Source organism: Maniola hyperantus, chromosome 18 (genome assembly GCF_902806685.2).
Source record: "Maniola hyperantus chromosome 18, iAphHyp1.2, whole genome shotgun sequence".
Classification (NCBI taxonomy): Eukaryota; Metazoa; Arthropoda; class Insecta; order Lepidoptera; family Nymphalidae; genus Maniola; species Maniola hyperantus.
In genome coordinates, this window is record NC_048553.1 from 1,051,018 (window position 1) to 1,077,791 (window position 26,774).

At 40.4% G+C, this 26,774-nt stretch overlaps 2 protein-coding genes across 3 annotated transcripts in view; one reads left to right on the plus strand and one right to left on the minus strand.

Annotated features, from left to right (window-relative positions):
* Polr3A (RNA polymerase III subunit A) overlaps positions 1–16,454 on the minus strand; it is a 29,767-nt gene extending 13,313 nt beyond the window's left edge. For both annotated transcript variants that reach the window (XM_034978072.2, XM_069504581.1), the window contains exons 1-14: positions 16,261–16,454; positions 15,742–15,877; positions 15,069–15,218; positions 13,987–14,328; positions 13,365–13,519; positions 12,834–13,011; positions 11,523–11,660; positions 8,001–8,198; positions 6,282–6,406; positions 4,967–5,078; positions 3,707–3,939; positions 2,829–2,929; positions 2,068–2,203; positions 689–802 (exon numbers count right to left, since the gene is read on the minus strand). In XM_034978072.2, the coding sequence (XP_034833963.1) occupies positions 689–802; positions 2,068–2,203; positions 2,829–2,929; positions 3,707–3,939; positions 4,967–5,078; positions 6,282–6,406; positions 8,001–8,198; positions 11,523–11,660; positions 12,834–13,011; positions 13,365–13,519; positions 13,987–14,328; positions 15,069–15,218; positions 15,742–15,877; positions 16,261–16,304 (2,162 nt within the window). In that variant the 5' untranslated portion in view covers positions 16,305–16,454. The remainder of the gene's footprint in view (positions 1–688; positions 803–2,067; positions 2,204–2,828; positions 2,930–3,706; positions 3,940–4,966; positions 5,079–6,281; positions 6,407–8,000; positions 8,199–11,522; positions 11,661–12,833; positions 13,012–13,364; positions 13,520–13,986; positions 14,329–15,068; positions 15,219–15,741; positions 15,878–16,260) is intronic.
* Positions 16,455–16,870: 416 nt separating this feature from the next.
* Acf (ATP-dependent chromatin assembly factor large subunit) overlaps positions 16,871–26,774 on the plus strand; it is a 29,927-nt gene continuing 20,023 nt past the window's right edge. The window contains exons 1-11 of the mRNA XM_069504634.1: positions 16,871–17,202; positions 17,398–17,727; positions 19,972–20,161; positions 21,014–21,227; positions 22,079–22,278; positions 22,684–22,969; positions 23,311–23,452; positions 24,476–24,645; positions 24,874–24,998; positions 25,338–25,572; positions 26,394–26,570. Coding sequence (XP_069360735.1) covers positions 17,090–17,202; positions 17,398–17,727; positions 19,972–20,161; positions 21,014–21,227; positions 22,079–22,278; positions 22,684–22,969; positions 23,311–23,452; positions 24,476–24,645; positions 24,874–24,998; positions 25,338–25,572; positions 26,394–26,570 — 2,182 coding nt within the window. The 5' untranslated portion in view covers positions 16,871–17,089. The remainder of the gene's footprint in view (positions 17,203–17,397; positions 17,728–19,971; positions 20,162–21,013; positions 21,228–22,078; positions 22,279–22,683; positions 22,970–23,310; positions 23,453–24,475; positions 24,646–24,873; positions 24,999–25,337; positions 25,573–26,393; positions 26,571–26,774) is intronic.

Here is a 26,774-nt window from a genome sequence, read left to right on the forward strand (position 1 = left end):
CGATGCCGTGTAGAAACCAAAGGGGTATGGGTTTAAAAAAAACTGCCATACCCCTTCCAGGTTAGCCCGCTATCATCTTAGACTGCATCATCACTTACCACCAGGTGAGATTGCAGTCAAGGGCTAACTTGTATCTGAATAAATAAAAAAAAAAAAAAAAAAATGACTTAAAACGCACATAACTCCGAAAAGTTAGAGGTCCTGTAGTAAATTGTAAGCATATTTTTATGGAAATAAATTGAAATTGAATTGAATTGTTTGCTTTTTGTATATTCTTCTTTTACATGTTTCTTTTTGTGTCTTTTCTTTTTGGTGTACAATAATGAATATTAAACTAAACTAAACTTTTTTTGCCTCTTTAGTTGTGTATGAAATTTGGTACAGAGTTAGCTTACATCCCGGGGACGGTCATAGGCTACTTCTTATCCCAGAATTAAAGAATTCCCATGGGATTTTTAAAAACCTAACTCCACGCGAAACAAGTCTCGGGTATCATCTAATATTTTAATTTTTAATAAGATTTTTAATAAGTTTACATTTTATGAAAGCTTTGAACTTGTTGAGCAAATAAATGATTTGATTTGATTTGATTTGATTTGATTAGAGACATCTCCAATATGTCTTCTGAGAGCTTATTAAAAAGCTCGCAAATAACAAAACAGAACAGAGCTGTGGAAAGAACAGTTACCCAGATTCTAGCAGCTTGTTCTTGGCCTCTATGAGTTTCTTGCCCGGCGTCACGTCGCTGATCCCGAAGCTGAAGCCACGGTTCATCATGTAGTACGAGGCCATGCGTGCTAATCTGTAAACAATATTTTATATAATAGTTCTTTTTAAATAAAAACCAGCCAAGTGCGAGTCGAACACGCGCACGAACGGTTCCGTACCATCAGTTTCAACTCTTTGATTTTCCGGGATAAAAGTAGCCTATGTGTTCGGCTGCCGCCGGTGATTATTATCCAGATGGGCTGGTTCAATAAGGAAAACACCGTCCGTTCAATACAACACACGTTTTTGGGTGTTGTTTCGGATTGACTATGCTGCGTAGGCCCTATTGGCCGCTACAGCGTCACCGGGGGGGTTGGCGAGCGCGAAGCTCCGCCTGGGGGTGAGCCCTAGGGCTCGAAGAAATAATTCGAGAGGTCGGGGGGCAACGTCCTCCTAAGGGCACCTCCTGTGAAGGTACGGACAGACGTGCTCATTACTAGCACGAAAGCATGCTTTTATTGAGCAAGTGCTCATTAGTAGCACGTGTGTCATGTAATGAGCATGCTCAAAAATCAACCGACGTTTGATTTTCGAGCATGCTACCTGAGGCGCGGGTAGAAGGGGGCGTGCTCCGAGCGCGTCTGAACAGGGTTTGCTTATTAGCATGTACTCAGTACAACATACAACATATAACTCTACAGTTTATTTAAGCATGCTTATTGCTGGCAAATGTGAACAGTTGCATGAGCATGCTAACATTAAGCTAGCATAAAAGCACGCTTTTTTTGAGCACGTCTGTCCGTACCTTGAGGCTCGGACCGCGGCTTAGGATGACGTTGGGATGGGTGTAGTTGTTGGACTACTGGTTAGTCCGTACGCCCCCGAGGCCGTGGCGTGAGTCCACGTCCGGGTGACGTTAGAAATCGGGGACCTCGTCTTCGCCGGCGAAGACGCTGTGATGAGGTTGTATTGTGTAGCCCTACAAGATAGGGAGCATTGTCGGTCATGATTTGATCGTCGGGATCGTTAAGGACGTGCTTAGGGCGTCTTTTATCGGGGGGACAACACACGTATGTTATCACCACTTATTAACTAGGTTACAATAAGATTTTGCAAGTTGCCATATGTTAAGAAAGACGTGAAAGCGAATTGCGCGCGCGCCGGTCCTGTGCGGGGGGGTGCCTCCGTACCCCGCACGTCTCCTCCCGTGCGTTGTTCCCTGAACACTATGTCACTCTCCAGGTCTTTATTTATACCCATGCAAAAATCGCGTCAATCCGTTGCACCGTTGCGACGTGATTGAAGGACAAACCAACAAACATTTGTTTGTTTGGATTTATTTGGTTTATACAAACTTACCTCCACATGGCTCTAACGGCATACTCCTCACCCCAGTCCCTCAGCAGGATGTAAAAGATGCTGTTCTTAGTACCAGAGCCCAGCGTGCTCTTGTCCATCGAACCGCAAAGCAGTTCAGAGTTTCTTATTATTACATCTTGAATGAAAAATATACGCATTCTTAGATTTCTTCAAATTAAAAATTTATGTAGAACAACTATTGTCTCTTATGCTTACGTTCGTGACTCTACCACCGGTTTAGAAAGCAGATTCTATTGAGAAGAGTAAGCAAGAAAGTAAGCAGATGCTCTTCCGTATTTTGTAGTACCGCGTAGCCTCTATTACTGTACATTGATACCGACAAAACGTCATATAGGTATGAGTGACAGAGACAACGCTCTACAAAGCCGAAATATCATTCTAAAGGTCGATATACATTACTGTCTGCTGCGTACTATATCATGGAGTAACGGAACGTTACGAATTGTGTCATCTCCTGGCAAGTGACAGATGACTCAGCTATCAGAGCGACTACAAATAAGATAACCTATACGCGGACATATTGATTGCCTTTACATTGTAATTAATAAATATAACTTGCTTTAATGGTGAAGGAAAACATCGCGAGGAAACCTGCATGCCTGAGAGTTCTCCTAATGTTCTCAAAGGTGTGTGAAGTCTGCCTATCCGCACTGGGCCAGCGTGGCAGACTATGGCCTAAACCCTTCTCATTCCGAGTGGGTCGGTGATGGGTTGATGATGATGATGAATGTTAGACTCACAGGAGTCTTGCACACACATGTCCTGGTTGCCTGCGTAGTTCTTGCCCTTAGTTTCCAAGTTCGCTTTCACCTCGCAACGTTTGTTTGGCTTCATTATTAAACTGCAAACAAAAATATAATTTTAGTCAGTTTCATGCAATAAGTTCCGCTTACAAACATATAGCTCAAATCGAAAATCGAAAATAACAGGCGCGGACAGAACGAGCGCTTTTTTAGGGTTCCGTACCTCAAAAGAGAAAACCCGTATAGGATCTACTTCATTGTCTGTCTGTCAAGAAACCTATAGGCTACTTCCCGTTGACAGAATCATGAAATTTGGTAGGTAGGTCTTATAGCACACGTAAGGGGAAAAATACAAAAACTGTGAATTTGTGGTCACATCACACAAAAAAATAACATAATTAAAAAATTTGTATTTTCAACTTCCAAAGTAAGATTATTATACAAAGTTGGGTATCTTATGAAAGGGGTTTACCTGTACATTTATAAACGATTTTTGTTATGCATGATAGTTTTTGATTTATCGTGCAAAATGTCGAAAAAACACAATTGTAGTACGGAACCCTCGGTGCGCGAGTCTGACTCGCACTCGGCCGGTTTTGTCGTTTAGACACACTGAATGTTCACAAAAAATTAAGTTTGGTCAAAGTAAAAGAAAAATCAACAATAGAGTAGTGAGCGGATTGTGGTACTGTCTTTACCACGCCTGATACTTAAAGATATACCTAAAGATCTGCTTGCCAGTCCACAGCACCCTGGGCTTCAGTATGGCTGCTGGAGGCATGTCGATCCTCATGCTGCAGTCAGGCCCCGCCAGCAGACAGCAGGCCAGCTGCTGAGCCTCTGCCTTGGTGAAGAAACCTTGGTACCAAACTGACCTGAAGATCTGCTTGCCAGTCCACAACACCCTGGGCTTCAGTATGGCTGGTGGAGGCATGTCGATCCTCATGCTGCAATCAGGCCCCGCCAGCAGACAGCAGGCCAGCTGCTGAGCCTCTGCCTTGGTGAAGAAGGTGTCCCTCTGCGTTATGAGGTAACCGCCGGTGATGAAGTCTTGGGTCGCCGCGATCAGTAGCTCGCCGTTACGTGGTGTCACTAGATTTGATTTGTTCTGAATGTGGAAACAAGGAAAGGAATTCAGCTGGTCGATTGAGGAAAAACTGTATCAATCATTATTACAGTCTCAATTGTAGAGATTGGCTGAATTTATGGTATTCTGGTTGCAACAATGCATTGCAGCCAATAGTGAGCGAGCGTCAACCAATCAATGGTGATTGCAATCGTGACATTGTAGCTGTCATTCTACCACAGTTGAGCCGCTGGTCATTTAAGATGACCCTCCTGGCACAACGAAAAAGTTGAAGATCACTTTTATTTTTATTTTTATTTTTATTCAGATACAAGTTAGCCCTTGACTGCAATCTCACCTGGTGGTAAGTGATGATGCAGTCTAAGATGATAGCGGGCTAACCTGGAACGGGTATGACAGTTTTTATTAAACCCATACCCCTTTGGTTTCTACACGGCATCGTACCGGAACGCTAAATCGCTTGGCGGCACGGCTTTGCCGGTAGGGTGATAACTAGCCACGGCCGAAGCCTCCCACCAGACCAGACCAGAAATTTAGAAAATTATAAAATTCCAAACACCTGCCAGGAATCGAACCCGGGACTTCCCACAATTAAGACCACAGCGCTCACAACTGCGCCAGGGAGGTCGTCGTATATTATGTCTGTGAACTTGAATTCACCTAAGCTTGGCCCTTCTTTGGAAAAAAGGGTCCAGCCTTTTTTTCTCTAAGAGGGAAAAATCCCTACGGACTTTTGCCGAAAGCTAGGTTCTTGACTTAGAGCAACTATTGTTATTTCAAAATATAAAATGGTCAATCGCTAAAACCGGCAATTCTTATATGAGTAGTATATTTAAAACAAATCGAATCCTATCTTTACGCTGCAATAAATAGTTAAACTCAAGATAAAAATCTGAAAAACTGTAAAACTTTGGCACTGATGAGGCTTGTGCTTTTTCTATGTAAGATTCAGAAATACCATATTTTTGGTAGACAAAAGTTTTGGTTGACAAGAGTTCTCTTAACAACAATATTATGAGAATTATCTCAAAATAGTACAAGTATTTACCCCCATGAGTATAAGCGCTTCTGCCCTCGCTTCCTCAGTTTGCGGCAGATGCATATTCATTTCGTCTCCATCAAAATCCGCATTGTACGGCGTACACACACATTCGTTGAATCTGTCAATGAAATGAATGAATGAAAATGAAAATCTTTTTTATTCGTATAAACTTTTACAAGTGCTTACGAATAGTCGGATGCATCTACCACTGGTTCGGAATGCCTTTCCTGCCGAGAAGAACCAGCAAGAAACTCGGCGGTTGCTCTTTTCAAATATTTGATATAGGTACAAAATTATGCCATGTATAAAATAGTATTTGCAGTCTTGTGCGTTGCTGGAACGAGCTGCAGGTCAAATCCACGCTCTTTTATCATTTAGATAATCTTCAATTGTGTAATATGCTTTTTTCAGGAGCATATTTTTAATAGATTTTTTAAACTTGTGCAAAGGTAAGTCCAAAATAGTTTGCGGGATTTTATTATAAAAGGTAATACCAATACCCACAAATGACTTTTGGACTTTCCTGAGGCGGAAGGCAGGAGCTGCAAGTCCAAATATAATCATCCAAATACTAGCTGTAATATTATACCAAAATTCAGAATTTATTTATTTATTTATTTATTTTACACTTTATTGCACACAACACAAAGTAAACATTGAAAAAACACAATACAGGATCTTAATCTAATAGTTGTAGCATGCAAAGGCGGCCTTATCGCTAAAGCGATCTCTTCCAGGCAACCTTTGACGAAAGGAATCACGAAAGCACGGGTTGGTGCGGCAGCCGAAAATGGCCCTAGGTATATTATAATATTATAAATTAAACTACATATACAGAATATTATGCCAAAGCAGGAAAATCGGCGAATTTAATAATTATCAGATAACTAGCTGATGCCCGCGAGTTCATCCGCGTGGAATTACGTTTCTTAAAAATCCCGTGGGAACTCTTTAATTTTCCGGGATAAAAAGTAGCCTATGTCACTCTCCAGGTCTTTATCCCATACCCATGCAAAAAATCACTTCAATCCGTTGCACCGTTGTGACGCGATTGAAGGACAAACCAACAAGCAAACACACTTTCGCATTTATAATAAGGGTACTGATGTGGATTTTAAGTATTTTGGAAGACCCTCTATTTAATAATTACTAAGTGACCTATGAGAAACATAGATGTGTATATGTGTGCAAACCGGGCCACTTCAGCGATGTCAATTAGTTTGTGAGCCCTCGTCTATACCTACTATTAAAAGTCAATGGTGTAAAAGCGTGCGTGTGTTTGTGTGTAACAATAAATAGATGCGTAAAATGTGTTTAGTACCTGAAAGTACGCTGTGGTTGCACGCGCGCCCTGTGACACATGATTGACAGTTTGTGCAAAGATGGCTGACGGTTGAACAGAACTACGTCCCCGTCCACCAAGTGACGTTCCACAATGTCGCCACACTAAAATGTGTATAATACATGAGCTGAGAGTTAGGAGGGAGCTAGCACTCAGCGCCTTGGTCTACCGCCCCAATGTACGGGAGCGGTGTGCAGGCTCGACCGTACCAAAGGGGAGATCTCCCACCGAGCGGTTGGTTGTGCTCGGTAGCGCCAGCTGGGCCGACGGTTATGTCTTGAAACTTCTATATATAGTCCAGATTGCAGAAAACTCCGTTAGTGCGATTACAATCGGCGGTACATTTGTTCGGGACTACGTCATCGATTGAGCAGCGCCATCTAGTTTCTATTGTGGTAACCGCCACAGTTACATATATTTTTAAAGTAATAAGAGGGGCGCTGCATAGCCCGGATGTTTTAGGGCAAGTCAGGTTTCTAGTCCCGGATGGATACGTGTGTCGGAGACGCAGGCCGCCGCTGCTGTGGGTACCGGTGGGGCGCACCAGCCTGCTCAGCAAGGCGCCGCTGACGCGCGCGCTTCGCACCCTTAACGTCATAGCGGGGAAAACGGACCTGTTTTGTTGTGCTCTGAGTGAATTCACAAGAGTTGCATTGGGGACTATCTGCTACGATAGTGGGGGTTTAATATAAGTTTTTTTAATTTTTAGTTTAATATATTAATTAGATTTAGATAATATTTAAGGCTTAATCTAGTGCATTAGGACTATTTCCTGTAATGCTAGATTTAAGGAGTTGAATAAAAAAAAAAAAAATAAAAAAAAAATACGTTGTTAATTTAAAAAATTCATTTTCGGCATTTTTTTGCAATATTAAAAAGAAAAACATGCAGATACTCTAAATTTCATTCGTAAAAACGTTGGGGGTCCCAAGGTGCTAAAATGGCGACCTCGCACCGGAAGGCGCAACTTTGGAAGCCCTCCCACTAGGTGGACGGACGACATCAAAAGAGTCGCAGGGAGCCGCTAGATTCAAGGGGCGCATGACTGTGACGTGTGGAAGTCCTTACAAGAGAGCTATGTCCAGCAGTGGACGTCTATCGATTGATGATGATGATGATGATGATTATGATGATTTAATAAATATAATAAATTTCATATCTATCACTAGCAACTCGCTTCGGCTTCACACGTGTGTAGTGTAGATACTAATGTGGTGCCAGTGACGTTATTTGGTTATAGTTAGAGACTAATAACAGCATTTTCAATGAAAGCTCTCAGTCGGCTTGATTTCTTGAAGACCGTGACGTGGGAAGTCTCTAAAGACCAATGTGCTGCAGTGGACATCTATCGATTGATGATGATGATGATGATTTAATAAATAAAATAAATTTCATATCTATCACTAGCAACTCGCTTCGGCTTCACACGGGTGTAGTGTAGATACTAATGTGGTGCCAGTGAAGTTATTTGGTTATAGTTCAAGAGACTAATGACAGCATTTTCAATGAAAGCTCTCAGTCAGCTTGATTTTTTGAAGACCGTGACGTGGGAAGTCTCTGAAGACCAATGTCCAGCAGTGGACATCTATCGATTGATGATGATGATGACTCTAAATTTATTTTAGAGAAAAACACAAGCATCGACGCCTAGCAAATTAGTCTAGAACTCTAGACCAATAAGTTCAGTTAGTTCCTTACCTTCAATTCCTGAGCAATCTTCTCCCTATTCCCATACTTGAGGTACTTCTTATGGCTGAACCCCCTCTGCTGCACATAGTTAGCTCCAGGATGGACATCAGGGCCATTGCAGACTAACTTGCGCAGCCATTGCAAGTTAGCTGGGAACACGCGTTCAGGGTATGTGAGGATTTTGGCTACATGGACTGGGACTCCCACCTGTGGACCAAAATTGATTGTTTTATTGATGAAAATAAATACTCACACATACACACACACATACATATGTTGTGAATCACCTACTAGGTATTTTTACTAGTTAATTGACTTTTATATTTTCATATTATTATATTTGTTTAAATTATCAAACGTACTGTTATAAATAATTTATATTTCATATCTAATTTAGTAATCTGTAAAAAATTGTAATCCTATTTGGCCTTATTTTCAGTCTGTTATTATGTAAAATTATATTGTATATATCGCTGTTGATTGCAAAAAACAATAAAATAAAATAAAAATAAAAAAAAAAACATGTGTTCATAGTTGAAATTGCAACCCGTCGGAAATATCTGCGGACTTAACTTAATGAGGTCACGCAACGTGCTTGCGTTGGCAACGGTACTGGGCTTGGTACTGGAACGGTACTGGTAGAACGCAGTGTCTCTTTGGGTACTAGATAGGCGAAAATGGGCTAGCTGCAGGGAAACGTGAGGGGAAGCGCATTCCAGCGAGGTGCTCAGATATTTTCGACAGGTAATTCTTATTTTATCGATGTTGTGAAGCAGTGATAGTCTATTCTCTCTTCTCTAGTCTAATCTCACATTTGGGAGCATCATAGGTTAGTGATTTCGACGTCGCGCGGTCGCCCTTATTTTCGGGAAGTCGGGTTCGATCTCGGGCACGCACCTCTAACTTTTCGGAGTCATACGCATCTTCTTCTTCTTCACTCTGGGCTGGTTTCCGCACTTAAACGTTTCCGTCTGTTATGGAGTTATACGCATCTTCTTCTTCTTCACTCTGGGCTGGTTTCCGCACTTAAACGTTTCCGTCTGTTATGGAGTTATACGCATCTTCTTCTTCTTCACTCTGGGCTGGTTTCCGCACTTAAACGTTTCCGTCTGTTATGGAGTTATACGCATCTTCTTCTTCTTCACTCTGGGCTGGTTTCCGCACTTAAGGTGACGCAGGACGCTCGACCGAAGTTGGCAGCGCACGTGGGTAACATGTTGCTTTTCATTGACATTGTATGTGAAAGTTGAGAGGCACGATGATTTTCACCGAAATCAAGCGCGCGAAAAGGGTTCAGGAAAAGTAGTTTTGAGAAATAACTGCTGAATTTATGTTTGCAAAGTAAAATTATTTCAACTAATGAATAAATAAACTACGTCTAATGATAAATTGTTTTAGAATTTTCATATCCCTAATCTTATTTATTTACGCCCAAAGTTGTCATTAATTTAGTGTTAAAATAGGAATGTTTTGAGCCTCGTAACTTTAAAATCAATACTTTTTCAATGTTTTATATATTGTGGCGGTTGCCACAATAGAAACTAGATGGCGCTGTTCAATCGATGACATAGTCCCGAATAAATGTACCGCCGACAGTACTCGCAATAACAGAGTTTTCTGCAATCTGGACTATATTATATAGAAGTTTCAAGACATAACCGTCGGCCCAGCTGGCGCTACCGAGCACAACCAACCGCTCGGTGGGAGATCTCCCCTTTGGTACGGTCGAGCCTGCACACCGCTCCCGTACATTGGTGACCCCGACGTGATCAAGAGTGGTCGCACACTACAACAGCCGACGTCATCGAAGATCAACCGCACACCACCGCACTGCGCACATAACGTGATCAAGGGTGATCGCATACATCGCAACACCTTTGGATCACACACCGCAAGCCCGACGTCTCCTCCAACTCCAAGTCTACAGCAACAGCAATCACATCGAGGCCTGTAAGACGGATGTAGCACAGCCTCGGGGCACAATGGCCCTGCACTCCATCACCAGCTACAAGCGTCCTGGTCCACCGCTTCTCTGGATGGTTAGCAGCCATTGCCCTTCACACACCTTCACGCTACAACGCCACCTCTCTTCACTGCTTCACACTACGCGTTCGTCTCGGAGGGGAGTGATGTGGCGGTTACCACAATAGAAACTAGATGGCGCTGTTCAATCGATGACGTAGTCCCGAACAAATGTACCGCCGATAGCAATCGCACTAACGGAGTTTTCTGCAATCTGGACTATATATAGAAGTTTCAAGACATAACCGTCGGCCCAGCTGGCGCTACCGAGCACAACCAACCGCTCGGTGGGAGATCTCCCCTTTGGTACGGTCGAGCCTGCACACCGCTCCCGTACAATATCAATAAACCTAGATAATGACGAGATAAATCGATATAATTCTTAGTTTTGTGTGTACAATATCGAATATTGTTGTAATTTCCCTCCTACGTTTGTATGAAGAAAGCACCGAACTGAGTCCCCTTAAACGTTTCCGTCTGTTATGGAGTTATACGCATCTTCTTCTTCTTCACTCTGGGCTAGTTTCCGCACTTAAACGTTTTTTTTTTTTTTTATTCAGATACAAGTTAGCCCTTGACTGCAATCTCACCTGGTGGTAAGTGATGATGCAGTCTAAGATGATAGCGGGCTAACCTGGAAGGGGTATAGCAGTTTTTATTAAACCCATACCCCTTTGGTTTCTACACGGCATCGTACCGGAACGCTAAATCGCTTGGCGGCACGGCTTTGCCGGTAGGGTGGTAACTAGCCACGGCCGAAGCCTCCCACCAGACCAGACCAGCAATTTAGAAATTATAAAATTCCAAACCCCTGCCAGGAATCGAACCCGGGACCTCCCACTATTAAGACCACAGCGCTCACCACTGCGCCAGGGAGGTCGTCACGTTTCCGTCTGTTGTGGAGTTATACGCATTTTAAGCAATTAAACATAGCTTGTTTTAACGGCGAAGGAAACCATCTCAAGATAACCTTCATATCTAAGAGTTCTCATAATGTTTTCAAAGGTCTTTGAAGTCTGCCATTCTGCACTTGAACAGCGTAGTGGTATATAGTATAGCCTAAACCTCCTTCGTCGGAACTCATTTTAAAAATATATGTTACTAACAAAAATGTTCAATACTCGAAAATCGCAGTGGACGGCCTGTTAGCTAATTATGTTTTACTAACGTGTTAGCAAAACTAAAAATATTAGTTTTTAATAATAATTTGAACATATTTAAAAAACATATTTATCAACATTTTGCATCTTCTCCACTTTAAGTATATTTTTCATAGTTAATTTTCTTGTATTTCTTTTTTCTGTATTTTTATAAATTGTATCTTATCAGTAAGAATTGTTGTGTACACATATTAAGGGTTACCGCTTAGATCTTAATCTATTGTTTTTTATTTTTATTTGGACCATTTATAGCTGAAACCTGTTTTGTGTGCCTTTATAATAAAATAAAAAAAAAAACGTTTTGTTCGTAACATGGCGCAGGCGACTTGGCTTTACAAGTTGATCATACCTCTTGAATCTGCAAGTTAGGGTCGGGCGAGATGACAGTCCGACTGGAGAAGTCCACTCGCTTGCCGGACAGGTTGCCACGGAAACGACCCTGCTTGCCCTTCAGCCGTTGCACTAATCCTCGCCCTGGTTTCTTAGGCTGTAAATAGAAAGGTTTATAAATCTGTAGGAGAGCCAGAGTGACCAACATAGCCCAACGAATTAGCCAGCTGAAGTGGCAATGGGCAGGCCATCTGCCGCAGAACCGATGGCCGATGGGGCAGACGTGTTTTGGAGTGGAGACCGCGTATTAGCAAGCGCAGTGTGGGACGACCTCCAACCCGCTGGACTGACGACCTTAAGAAGATAGCGGGAAGTGAGTGGATAAGGAAGGCGAAGGCTCGTGTGTGGTGGCGTGCTCTTGGGAAGGCCTATGTCCAGCAGTGGACGCAAACAGCCTGATTGATTGATTAAAATAAGTCTGTTTGTCTGTCTGTTCGTTAACTTTTCAGGGCTTAAGTGGTAAACCGATCATGACGAAATTTGGTACAGAGATGGCCTACATCCTGGAGATGGATATGGCTACTTTTCATCCCGGAAAACCAAAGAATTCCCACAGGTTTTTAAAAAAAATTAATCCACGCGGACGAAAACCCAGGTGGAAACTTAAAACGAACAAACTAGATGTCGCCACAAAGAATCTTCCATCACTCGGAATAGAGCCAAAATTACGCAAATTTCCTTGCGGATCTTATCACTACCCACATTATTGTGAAAATGTGTTTGTTGGTTTGTCCTCCAATCACGCCACAATGGAGCAATGATTCGTCGTGATTTTTGGCATGGATATACTTAGTAAAAGATCTGGAGATAGGCTACTTTTTACCCCATAAAATCAAAGAGTTCTACGGGATATTTAAACCTAAATAAATCCGCGCAGACATCAGCTAGTACAGTACCCGGCAGGAAATATTGTACATTAGACCTTTAGAAAGAGTGTGCTGTGCTGTGTCGCTGTGTGTCGAGTGACAGAGACAACGCTCTATGAAGCCCAAATCTCTTTCTAAAGGTCGATATACAATATTTCCGATTATTGAAGCCAGACATCTCGTTCTCGCTGTTGATGTAAAGAGCGGCGTGCAACTGTAGATAATCCCAGTCTTCTTACACTAGTTCGCCCTTTCCCCCGCTGGCTACCATTGAACAAAAAAACAAAATCCGCACCCTTAACAAAATTATTTCCACATGGCAAACTAGATGTCGCTGCATGGAGTTGAATGACGCTACATAAGTTTTCATACGGATGGAGAGAATGAGAGAGCTATACACTCACCTGCATGGAGTGAGGGATGCCAGACATTTCACTGTTGATGTAAAGAGCGGCGTGCAATTGTAGATAGTCCCAGTCCTCTTGCACAAGTTCACTCTTTCCCCCGCTGGCCACGTGGCGAGATATCACGTCATTGATTAGGAGAATCTCAGATTGTTTCATTGTAAGATCGTCTTCGTTGCTGAAAGATACATCTAAAATTAATATATTCCTAACGCCTTGTTGACCGCCGACAAAAAAATAAGATTTAGATAAATGCATATCCATAGTATTATATATGCAAAGATATGTCTGTTTTTCACAGCCTTTCCGCTAAACCGATTATGACAAAAGATGCAGAGACTGTTTGCATCTTAATTTAATTTAATTTAAATTATTTATTGGCATCCAAAACAGATTACAATAATAATTATAACCTAATTCCATAAAACAAAGATCTGGAGATAGGCACATCCTACTTTTTATTACTGCAAAGCAAACAGTTCGTACAGGTTTTTTTTCAAAATTGCATAGCTAGAAAAAATTGGTACTTACGTTCCAGCCTTGATATCAGAAGCGACGCTAGGTCTTATACAGAGCGGTGGTACTGGCAACCGTGTCAGTATCAGATCCTCTGGTCTTGAACTTTTTACGTTCATCCCTAGAAGCGGGACATCCTCATCCGGAATACGACGGAATAAATTCAAAACCTGAACAACAGAAAAAATCCACATACATATAAAAAGTAAATAAGTATAATTATGTCGCACATAATTTCATCTAGGATTTGCGACAGTTCTTTAATTGAGTTAGAGGGGCATTTCAAAGTCAAAGCCATCGATTATAAAATAGGTTTACAGTTATAAATTAAAATAAGTTAGTCTTACCCTTTCTTTATTAATACATTGGTAAGAAAAGATGCCAACATTTACTCTTTAGAATCGGCCAATCAGAATCAGTACCATTTTCTTTTAAACAGGAGAATTTTTAAATTAAACTTTGGACATTTGGACAACAAAATTGTTTCAGAACATACTAGAAGTTTAGTGTCACTGCAGAAAAAGTGTCCACACTATGTAATACATACTATTGTGAATTTTATTAGAATTAAATAAGAACCATATTCATCTAAAAGTGCAGTGCACATACTACCATTAGACTAAAGGTAAGATCTTACCTCTAATGGACTGAGTTCAATAATCAATCCACTATTGATCATAGTCGCCAATTCCTTATTAGATTCCTTAGCTTCATTGAACTCTTTAAGAACCTTCTGGACCATAGCATCCGTAGGCTTCTTAGTTCTGTACTTATCATGTATAATCTTCAGTATGCCAGCTGGGCTCTTCTTGACTATACCATTTAAAGCGTCGCAATATGGACATTTAGTACCAACTTTTGCTTTTTTTAAGACGGCAGCCCGAAGGTTTTTCTTGTGGAGGTACGATAGTTCCGGATTCATGAATTTACGGCGGAAAGACTTTTTGATGGTTTCGGGGAGCATTACTTTTGCACAGTTCTGGTGGAGAAATAGTAAATGTTAGTTAGTGTTAAGGTGGATCCTCACCTGCGCACGCGCACAAACAGTGTCAAACGCGCATTAAGCGTCTATGGACGTGTCATTGTCTCTGTATGCATGTGCATTCATTTTGTTTGTTTGCATTCATTTCAAAAAACTCACGAACATGTGCATGTGTTGAACACATCCACATTATGTCCTTATGATTTCTTTATTTATTTGTTCAACTCCTTACATCCAGCATTACAGGATATAGTCCTACTTCACTAGAGTAAGCCTTATATTATCTAAATCTAATTAATATATTAGATTAAAAATTAGAAAAAATTATATTAAACCCCCACTATCGTAGCAGATAGTCCCCAATGGAACTCTTGTGAATTCACTCAGAGCACAACAAAACAGGTCAGTTTTCCCCGCTATGACGTTAAGGGTGCGAAGCGCGCGCGTCAGCGGCGCCTTGCTGAGCAGGCTGGTGCGCCCCACCGGTACTCACAGCAGCGGCGGCGGCCTGCGTCTCCGACACACGTATCCCGAATATGATGCGCATTGTATGCACAATCGGTGTGCGTGCGAGCGAGCGTGAGTGCGCAGGACGTGTAGATCAGCCTTTAGATGATTTCAGGCATGACTAGGGCCATCACTTTTAGATTATCATGATGGACAAAATTGAGGGGAAGAGAAGCATTGGAAGGTTCAGACCATAAGCATCACAGTTCACATCTTTGGGACACACATACCTTACATATTGTCTGCAGTATGGTGATTATGGATCGGAAGTACCCCACATGGAACACTGGCAGAGCCAGCTCTATGTACCCATAGTGGCCCACACACTCTGCCAGGCCCAGGCCACATGTGTCACAATTTGCATCTTTTTGATTGGTGCCCTGAATTAGAAAAGAAGAAAGAAATAAAGAACAGAAAATTAAATGAATTTTATTTTTACGAGAACTCAATTCTTCAAAAAAAAAACTTATGATCAAAACTTATACTTAACTAGCTTATGCTCGCGACTTCGTCCGCGTGGACTACAAAATTTCAAAACCCTATTTCACCCCCTTAGGAGTTGAATTTTCAAAAATCCTTTCTTAGCGGATGCCTACGTCATAATAGCTATCTGCATGCCAAATTTCAGCCCGATCCGTCCAGTAGTTTGAGCTGTGCATTGATAGATCAGTCAGTCAGTCAGTCAGTCAGTCAGTCAGTCAGTCACCTTCTCCTTTTATATATATAGATGAATTTTATTTTTCTGAAATTGTTATATATATATGTATAATAATAAATCATATGACTTTTTAATTTTTTTGCAATGACAAGAATTTGAAATTGCTTAAATTGAGCTATACACACAGAATATATAATAGTACCTATACAGTTAATATCTCAATTGAAGAATAAGACTAAACTAACCATCCTCCTATCCAGCACTCCATAACTGGCAGGTACTCTCTGCCCATCCTGAGCATAAAGGTTCTTTGTTATGACCTGGATATGCGCTGCTTGCTGAATATCAGACGCACTATCCACATTAAATGTCACATGGGAACTGAAACATCAAAAGAAATTAAATCAAGTTTTTATTTTTTTAATTTCCAACTTCACCACTACCATGAAAATCACTCACGATAGTTTAAAACGCTAAAATTCACCATTACCGTTACAAGGTTTCCCTAACTTGATGATAGCAAGTCAATGACCCTACATAATCTAAATATATAAAAGGTAAAGGTGACTGACTGACTGACCTATCAACGCACAGCTTAAGCTACTGGACGGATCAGGCTGAAATTTGGCATCCAGATAGCTATTATGACGTAGGCATCAGCCAAGAAAGGCTGTTTGGAAATTCTAAAATATTATGAAATATTTAATAAACAAAACCTATTATAAGATTATAGTACAAAAACATGTAAACATAACCTCTCTTACATCTTTCTGCCGACATATGTCTCCCGATATTGCTCTTTAGGCATTTTTGTTTCAAACTTGTTTATTGCTACACTTATGAAATTCACATCTGGGTGCAAATTATAGCCGCAATCAAGCTACAATCATTCAAATACTTAGAATTTTTTAGTTTCAAAAACCCATTTGTTAGAACTTGACTTGACAGTTGACTGACAGTTGACATCCAAAGCATAGACTATAGAGTATTTTAAATTTGTAGCTGGTTTTACGGCTCTGGACTCTAGTCCTTTTGAGCATAGAGCATAGAGTAAAGTAAGCCTATGACACAGAGAGAGAGTTACAGACTGTTGAGGTTTTTTTCTACTGATTAATATTGCCCACAAAAAAATTCCGCTATTACATAGATAGAGGAGATTACGTTATTTTGATTTTAGCCCTACAAGAGCTAAAATCAAAATGACGCAGCGCTCGTAGTGATACTGCGTCACATAGTAGTGATTAATATTTAATGACACAATGTTATTATGATCTAAATAATAATAAATAAATTGTAATTAGTGGAAAAAATAATCTTCCAAAATAGTAGGTTTTTCATAGTGGGTCACCCAGTTCATATGTTTCTGGCGTAAAAAGAAGCGCCTAGCGCGCCGTTTTTTGGCTTGTCAACTGAAACCACGCAACAATTTTCAATTTACTAATCTTGATAAATGTTTAATAATGATCTAATTTACCGTGCAAAACATTATGGCTATCAATGCGCCGCTCGGAGTTAAGTGATATCGTTTAACAGTGAAAATTTGAACACTTTTAAGATACTTTTTCCCACCGCTGTGTGCCGCGATCTTCTAACATGCCTCTGTTGAAAAGAAAAGCCTTTGAGAAAGCATCGGTGTCGGAGTACCTAAGGGACGACGATGAGGTCTTCCACTGCGAGATCACCGACGAGATATTCAAAGATTACGAGTGAGTTATTGTTTGAAACAAGAATTTCGCGCATTTTCGACAATACAACAGAATTTGGTCTAATGGGGGCGATAGTCATCGATTCCGCGCGTTAGCTCGTGCAGTTTCGCGTGCGCGAAGCAATGTTTTACAATTTTAGCAACGTCTTTTCAATTTACGCTACATTACTATACATTTATGCATGTTTTTTCTTAGGGAGTACTGTGAGAGGATTATTCTGGTCAACTCCATGGTGTGGACATGTGAGATGACGGGGAAGAATAACCTAACATACGCGGAAGCCCTGGAGAGTGAGAAAGCAGCCCGGAGGTCACTCAAAGACTTTCCTATGGAGCTGCGAATACCGATATTGTACCTGGCAACAAAGACCAAGAGATGTTCGTTTGCTGAGATGTCTGAGGATGTGTTCAACTTCGTGAGGGAGAGGTTCTTTGTTGGGGAGACAGTGGAGGCCTGCCTAGAGGGGGACACCTGGTGTGAGGCACATGTGCTCTCCGTCACAGCGCAGAAGAGGCATCCTGATAAGTAAGTACTCAATTTTATTCTCAGAACATTGTTACACAATATTGAAAAATGTTAAACAGTGTGGTTAACTCTACTGTACACAATCTCAGTTAAATTAAGATGTATGTATGTGTGTATAGACTATAGAGCATTGCTCTCCTGTCTATAATGCTCCCAGCAGAAAAGATTAGCAATAAAATTAGACCTATCAATTTAGTTTCATTTAAAAATTGTGTATAACTGAATTGGCTGCAGATTGTTTTTAAATTTTCCATTACAATAATTTAGAATCTTCTAGTTATACAATCATCTTAAAAACTATTTTTTTTTATAAAACCAGTAGCTAACCAAAACATGCAATAATATAAAGCTACTATTACACTTAGATGTCTAAGGGTGAACTCTATAGAGCACACTTTGACTGCTATGACTTAAGCTTCAGTTAAAAAGAGACAGATTTACGTCAGTGATATAACACTGTCTCGTTTTAACTGTCTTAAGTCTAAGCAAAGTCAAAGTGCACTCTATAGATCTCAGCCTAATAGTAGCTTGGATCCGAAGACGAAACTTATTAGCTAGTAACTTTAAATCTGTTGTAATCAGTATGGTGCTTAAAATTTTGCAGCTATTGGATTTTGTTAGGAATCCAATAGCTACAAAAATTCAATAGCTAAAAAAATAAATGCCTGCAACTTCTGTGTGGATTTAGGGTTTTTCAAAATCTCATGTGAACTCTTTGATTTTCCGGGATTAAAGTAGTCTATGTGTTTCCCCCTGGAACCAGTGGCGTGCATAGGGTTTGAAGCCAGGGTAGGCATTAGTTAGGTAGGAACCTGTTTACTGGCAGGTCATAATGAAAAATATGCATTGAGCTATTACAACTGGGGTAAGCAGTGCATTAATGCCTCTATGACTTGCATGCCACTGCCGGGAACCATACCGCTGTGAAAAGCTAGCACAGACAGACAGACACTTTTACATTTATAATAATATTAGTATGGATCTATATTATATTTATTCTATATCTTATACTATATCTTCTATAGACATAAAATTATAGGTATCTTTTAGGCAGGTGCACTCCACTTTAGGCTGGATACCATCACCACTTACTTTAGGTGTCAAGTGCAATACTCATAATAATTATTCATTTATTTATTTTGTAAATACAGTGAGTATTAGATAGTTAGTTTTTGTATTAAACTAGCTGACGCTCACAAATTAATCTGTGTGTATTTAGTTTTTTCTAATCCTGTGGGAACTCTTTGATTTTCCGGGATAAAAAGTAGCCTATGTCACTCTCCAGATCTTTGACTATACCCATGCTAAAATCACCTTGATCCGTTGCTCCGTTGAGGCGTGATTGAAGGACAAACCAACAAACCAATAAACCAACTAACAAACACAAATTCAGTTATTCACTTTTATAATATGGGTACATGTATTTGAGACATTTATTTCATAGTTATATAGTACAAGTTAAGTAAATTTTCGCTGATTAAAGCTGTTATTGCTGATGCTATCTTTGATAAGTCTGTATAGACATAGCTCTATAACAGCATGAATCATTTTCTCTAACTTTTTTTGTTAGATTATACAATTACAATTTTATCAAGGTTATTTTAACATATTGGTGGTTATTTAGTTGTACTTAAATAAAACTTCAGTGTACTGTACTTATTTATACAATATTAGATGTATGAATACAATAATAAAATAATAAATATAAATAAAAACATTTTCGAAAATCCACCATAAGTGCTCACTTATATTATAAGAAACTGAACAAAATGTCAAACTTAAGCTGTGCATTTCAGCTTCGCGGTTTCTTACTGAGAAGATCCAGCAAGAAACTCGGCGGCTGCTCTTTTCAAATATTTCGTTTGCAACATTATGACATGTTTAAGTAGCAATCTGTGTGTGGATTTGACCTGCAGCTCGTTCCAGCAACGCACAAGACTGCAAATACTATTTTATACATGGCATAATCTTGTACCTATATCAAATATTTGAAAAGAGCAACCGCCGAGTTTCTTGCTGGTTCTTCTCGGCAGGAAAGGCATTCCGAACCAGTGGTAGATGCATCCGACTATTCGTAAGCACTTGTAAAAGTTTATATGAATAAAAAAGATTTTCATTTCATTTCATTTTCATTTCAATCCGCGCATTGCTGGAGCGAGCTGCAAGTCCATGCTTTTTTATTAATATTTTTTACTTTTCTGACAGAAAAAAAAGTTGATTGACCTCTGAATTGTTTTATTGCAGCAAAGCCATGCTCCCAGCATCAGCATACTGTTATGAAGTGGAGCAGTTTGCAGACGACCCAGCAGAACAAGGCCAAATGGGCACCGCACCACACGACCGCGTTAGGAGGCGTAAAGGCATCTACACACGAGATAAAAACAGACTGTTTCTGAAGCAGTTTGTCGCGCCGGGAAATGTGATTGGTATTAAGGTAAAGAGTTCTTTAGATTTCCTCACCAATACTAGTTTCTACAAAGTACAGAAGCACATTCCAGGCTTTTTTTAGGGTTCCGTACCTCAAAAGGAAAAACAGAACCCTTATAGGATCACTTTGTTGTCTGTCTGTCTGTCTGTCTGTCAAGAAACCTACAGGATACTTCCCGTTGACATAGAATCATGAAATTTGGCAGGTAGGTAGATCTTCTAGCTGACATTTGGGAAAAAATCTGAAAACCGTGAATTTAGGGTTAGATCACACAAAAAAAATTGTGGTCATGAACTAATAATTAGTATTTTAAACTTTGGAAGTGAGTGACTATATCAAGTGGGGTATCATATGAAAGGTCTTCACCTGTATATTCTAAAACAGATTTTTATTTATTTTTATGCATCATAGTTTTTGAATTATCGTGCAAAATGTCGAAAAAATACGACTGTGGTACGGAACCCTCATTGCGCGAGCCTGACTCGCACTTGGCCGGTTTTATTTAGCCCTTGACAGCAATCTCATCTGGTGGTAAGTGACGATGCAGTCTAAGGAGTGCTATGGTAGTTTTTAATAAACCCATGCCCCTTTGGTTTCTACACGGCATCGTACCGGAACGCTACGTTGTTGGTTTGTCCTTCAATCACGTCGCAACAGAGCAATAGTTCTACGTGATTTTGTGCAAGGGTATAGTTGACCTGGAGAGTGACATAGGCTACTTTTTATCCCGGAAAATCAAACAGTTCCCATGGGATTTTTAAAAACCTAAATCCACGCGAACGATATCGAGGGCATCAGCTAGTTATGTATATTAATCGAATATGTAAGAGTATCCTAGGATTTATGTTATTGTTACAGAAAGCAGCATTAGAAAAGTACAACATTGCCAAAGTGAACTTCGACCAGATATTCACAGGAAGCCCACCCGAGTTCCCCTCATCAAAGAAGCTGATCAAATCCAGCATGTCACCTCCTAAGTCAAGGTTATCGGGGAAACCAGGTTCGGCTACCAAGCCGAACAAGGGACAGGTGTCTATGGATAAGTTTGTCAAGAAAACGGAAAAGACAGAAGGTAAGTCTTCTAAAGGAAAGGTGACTGACTGACTATCAACACTCATCAGTGATGAGTCATCACACTCACTCACCACTCACTGGACAGATCGGGCTGAAATTTGGCATCATCTGCTTAGCAAGTTTTTAAAAAGTCAACCCCTAAGGGGGAGAAAATAGGGATATGAATTTTGTGTACTGCGGGCGAAGTTGTGGGCATAAGCTAGTTCAAAATAAAATTACAATCATCATCTTGTAACAAATAATATTTGTAATTGTACTAGCTTATGCTCGCGACTTCGTCCGCGTGGACTACAAATTTCAAACCCCTATTTCACCTCTATAGAGGATGAATTTTAAAAAATCCTTTCTTAGCGGATGCCTACGTCATAATAGCTATCTGCATGCCAAATTTCAGCCCGATCCGTCCAGTAGTTTGAGCTGTGCGTTGATAGATCATTCGGTCAGTCAGAGTTATATGCATTTTAAGCAATTAAATATCACTTGCTAAGACAGTGAAGAAAAACATCATGAGGAAGCCTGCGTCCCTGAGAGTTCTCTAGGTCAACCCTGTACGTTCGATCTCCTTGACATGTCTTGACAGACACAACATATAGGCATACAGCGAAGTGATCATATAAGAGTTCCTTTTGAGATACTGAACCGTAACAGTGGTTACACACTCATCTGATTCGAGTCCGTGAAAATACGTTCCTTTTTGTTTTATATGGGAGTTTATGACATATATCGTAGATAATCGCTGGTATTCTCACGGGTGACGGAATGAACTTGGATGACGGAAGTGCAGTGCGTAATCGCCGTAATAGATTACAAAATCTCTAAAAATGCTAATTTCAAATGTATTGTCATCAGCAAAACCCAAAGCACCAATCAATCCAGCAGCCAGAAAGACACAGCAAGACCTAGCAGATAAGATGCGCAAAGCAGAAGAGCTGCTGCGACAGCGCAAAGAAGAAGAGAAGTTGAAGAAGAAGGAGAAGAACGCCAGAGTGATGGCGTTCATGAAGGAGTGGCAGAAGGTGAAAGACGACCAGGAGTTGGAAGACCATAAGGTACTTATTACTCTTATATTAGCTAACTAGCTGATGCCCGCGACTTCGTCCGCGTGGAATTAGGTTTTTTAAAAATCCCGTTTGAACTCTTTGATTTTTCCGGGATAAAAGCCTGTCACTCTCTAGGTCTTTATCTATACCCATGCAACAAATCACGTCAATCCATTGCACCGTTGCGACGCGATTGAAGGACAAACCAACAAACAAACACACTTTCACATTTATAATAAGGTACTTATGCTTAATGCAAAGAACTGCATTAAAATCGGTTTAGAAGTTTTCTGGGAAAATGGTGACAATGACAAACAAACAGACACACACACAAAACCTCAAACACTTATACAGTCACCATCCCGTAAGTAGGTTAGAATTTTCACAATCATAATTTGTGTTTATGTCTAACAGATGTTGCCAAAAGCCACGGTAGTGGAGGTGGAAGGAATATCGCACAAGCATTTCGGCGACTTCCTCTCCGTTCTGGAATTCGTCCAGAACTTCTCTGAACTCCTCAAAGTCAGGGATGTGTTCCACAATGAGCTGGACTTTGAGACATTCAGGAAGGCTCTGACTGCTAAGGAGCATGCCTGGATGTTCAGTGAGCTGGTACAGATGTTTCTGACTACGATATTTTCCCTGCAAGAGGATGAAGCCGAGGAGTATAATGAGAAGAAAGGGATTCAGGAGTCTGTTGGTAAGCATTTGTCCTTTTTTTAACTTTTGAAAACAAACATTTTTTGGATACTTTTTAATTTAGTAAAATAGAATAGTAATATAGTCTTCGTCCGTGTGGATTAAGGTTTTTAAAAATTCCATGGGAACTCGTTAATTTTCCGGGATAAAAAGTAGCCTGGATTATAAGCTATACAGAGTTACTGTACCAAATTTCATCAAAATCGGTTGAACGGTTGGGGTATAAAAAGCAAGCTAGATTGATCGGGGTAGTGATAGGATAATTGTTTAATATTATCAATATTTTTTCACTCAGGGATTTCTCATGCTATATGAGGAATAAACCGTTAACTTTTTTTGTAGAGAACGAACAAATAGAAGGCCCAGCAAGTACAATGCACGCTATAGAATTAGCTACCAAGGCTGGCAAATGGGCGCAGACTTACCTCGGCACATCGCTCAGCAAACTGCCACTTGATCCAACTACAGTCAGCGAAGTCTTACGGTGAGTCTCTATTGCTACTTCAATATGTAAATCAAAAACAAAACAGTGTATTACCAAACAGTATAAATGAATATTCGTTATAAAATTTTCTTATATTAGCATGTGGTGTAATATCACTAGGTAGATTTCCTAATATCACCATGGGAAATTCACTTATATTAGCATCTGAAATTCCCTAATATTAGCACGAGAAATTCACTTACATTGTCATCTGAAATTCCCTAATATCAGCATGGGAATTTCCCTAATATCATCATGGGAAATTCCGTAATATCAGCATGGGAAATTCACTTATATTGTATTGGCATGACAATTCTCGAACGAAAATGAAACTTCATTGATGAAAGAAGATATTCCTTAATATCAGCATGAAAGATTCCCTTATATTGGCATGGGAAATTCCCGAAAGTCACCATGGAAAATCCCTAATATCAGCATGGGAAATTTCCTTATATTGGCATGAGCAGTTTCCTAATATCAGCATGGGAAATTCACTTATATTGGCATGAGAAAATCCTTAATACCAGCATGAAAAATTCACAGTATCATCAGTATTGGCATGAGATATGCCTTAATATCAGCATGAAAGATTCCCTTATATTGGAATGAGAAATTTCCTAGTAACAGCATGAGAAATTCACTTATATTGACATGGGAAATTCCCGAACGTCACCATGGAAAATTCACATATATTGGCATGGGAAATTCTCGAAAGTCACCGTGGAAAATCCCTAATATCAGCATGGGAAATTTACTTATATTGGCATGAGGAATTCCCTAATATCAGCATGGGAAATTCACTTATATTGGCATGAGAAATTCCCTAATATCATCATGGGAAATTCACTTATATTGGCATTAGAAATTCCCTAAATCAGCATGGGAAGTTCACTTATATTGGCATGAAAAATTCTCCTTTCTATTAATAGCATGGGAAATTCCTCATATTATTTTTATGTTTATTTATATGTTTTATCATTTTATGCCTTTGTATTTTAAGTAAAAAGTACCTGTAATTTTTAGTCTTCACCTGCTATCGTCGGGCGGCGCGGCGGGCGCTCGCTGCGCCGCGTGGAGACATCACCAGCGAGGCGGCTACTCTAGTGCTGATGATCCCGCCTTGCGGCTCCGGGCGACCACTCCTGGCGTGCTGAGACGGCTGAGGTCACATCACCTCGCTGACTTGCCCATGGGTAAGATATATACTGCCAGTCTTGTCTGTATGCTACAAGTTCAGCATGACGTTTTAACGGCCTCCGAACGAACCTAAAACGTTCAAAGATCTGTATTATTATGCGTAATTATTACGCGAGCTTAAAAAGTTCAAAGATCTGTATTAAATTTTTTTTAGCCCAAAACATAACATTGCTGGTGTTTCTGTAGATTTTATTTCTGTGAGCATTATATATTTTATATTTCAGATGACAAATTCATTATACTACAGTGCCTTATGAACCAAATATTAAGTTACGCGACGGTCCGCGACCAAGTCGAGGAGAAAATAGAGGAGTACAAAAACTTAAAGCAGGCTTTGAGAACATTACAAGTAAGTGCCAAACTACAATCTTAATATTTAAAAGAAAAAGATGACTGACTGACTGGCTGATCTATCAACGCACAGCTCAAAGTACTGGATAGATCGGGCTGAAATTTGGCATGCAGATAGCTATTATGACGTAGGCATTCGCTAAAAAAGGATTTTTGAAAATTCAACCCCTAAGGGTGTGACATAGGGATTTGAAATTTGTGTACTCCACGCGGACGAAGTCGCGAGCATAAGCTAGTTAATGCCATAGTTCAGGTTAGATTGCATCATCACTTGCATATTAGGTTTTGATTAAATACACTTTTTGACAAGAAATAAATAACTTTTTTTTTAATATAGATAAGTGAACGTAAACGCGAGCCACAGCTGTCTGCCGCTCGCGTTGAGCTCAGGAAGGAAACTGCTCAAAAGAAAGAGGAGCTCAAGTTAACTGGCGACAAAGCCAAGCAAGCCGACGAACAGCTAACAGTGGCCATGGAGAAGCTGAAGAAGGACAGCGAGGTGAAGAAACTGGATTATGAGAAGAAGATGAAAGAGCTGCAGGTTCAGCTCTTTGACTATACTACTTATGTTGGTGAGTAGTTCAAAAAGTTGATAGTAATTGCAAGCAATGTATTTTAAGGCTATCTAAGAGGTTAGGCTATTTATTAAACATGAGAAAAAAAACGTTCCTGAATTTTGATTGATTTGTTTTTGTGTTGGATTGATTCCCCGAGCGAAACAGAAACTTCTTAGATTTTCATTCATTAATTGTTTGTATTGATTGACTTGACCAATCCGGACCGGATTGGTCAAGTCCTGTAACTGGGCTGAGCCAGACTGGTCTGTCCTGGTTTTTTAGGGTTAGATCCGCGGGGTGATTACGTATCTCGCGACAGGCTTGCGACAGGCGTAAATCTCGCGATCATTGCTGTCAAACGTCCGGCTAGAGAGAGACAGCAATAGCCACAAGGCAAAATAAGAAGAAGAGGAAGAGAGACAGCAAATAAACTATCGTATTGCTACTGCTGTCGCTTCTGCAACGTTTTACGTAATCACCCCGCCGGTCTGGTCTGTCCTGATCTTTTCTGGTTTGATCCGGTCCGGTCCAGTCAAAATTACTTTTACCAAAAATTGCATAGAAGTTTCGCTTCTGTCAGGCATCCCTGAATGAAGCCTAATTTTTTATTATTAACTAGCTGATGCCCGCGACTTCGTCGGCGTGGAATTAGGTTTTCTAAAAATCCCGTGGGAACTCTTTTGAGATTTTCCGGGATAAAGAGTAGCCCATGTCACTCCAGGTATGTATCTATACCCATGCAAAAAATCACGTTGCACCGTTGCGACGTGATTGAAGGACAAACCAACAAACAAACACACTTTCGCATTTATAATAAGGGTACTGAATGTTTTTAGGATCTGACCGTGCATTCCGTCGCTACTGGATCAGCAAACGTGTGGCGGGTCTGTTCGTGGAGGCGGGGGTGGAGCCGCGCGGGCCGTGCCGCCACAAGCCGCTCCCCCCGCCTCCCGCGCCCACCAATGACGTCATGGCTTACGTCACCGAACTCTACCACTCCGAAAAGGAGCAGGGTGAGTATTCATCTATGAATCTTTGTATCCTTGTTATTGATTTTCACACTATCTCTATTGGTTAGAAATAAAGAAAAAATGTGTTTTTTTAATATTTTAAACTAGATGATGCCAGCGAGTTCGTCTGCATGGATTTAGGTTTTTAAAAGTCCCGTGGGAACTCTTTGATTTGAGGGATAAAAAATAGGCTATGTCCTTCCCTGG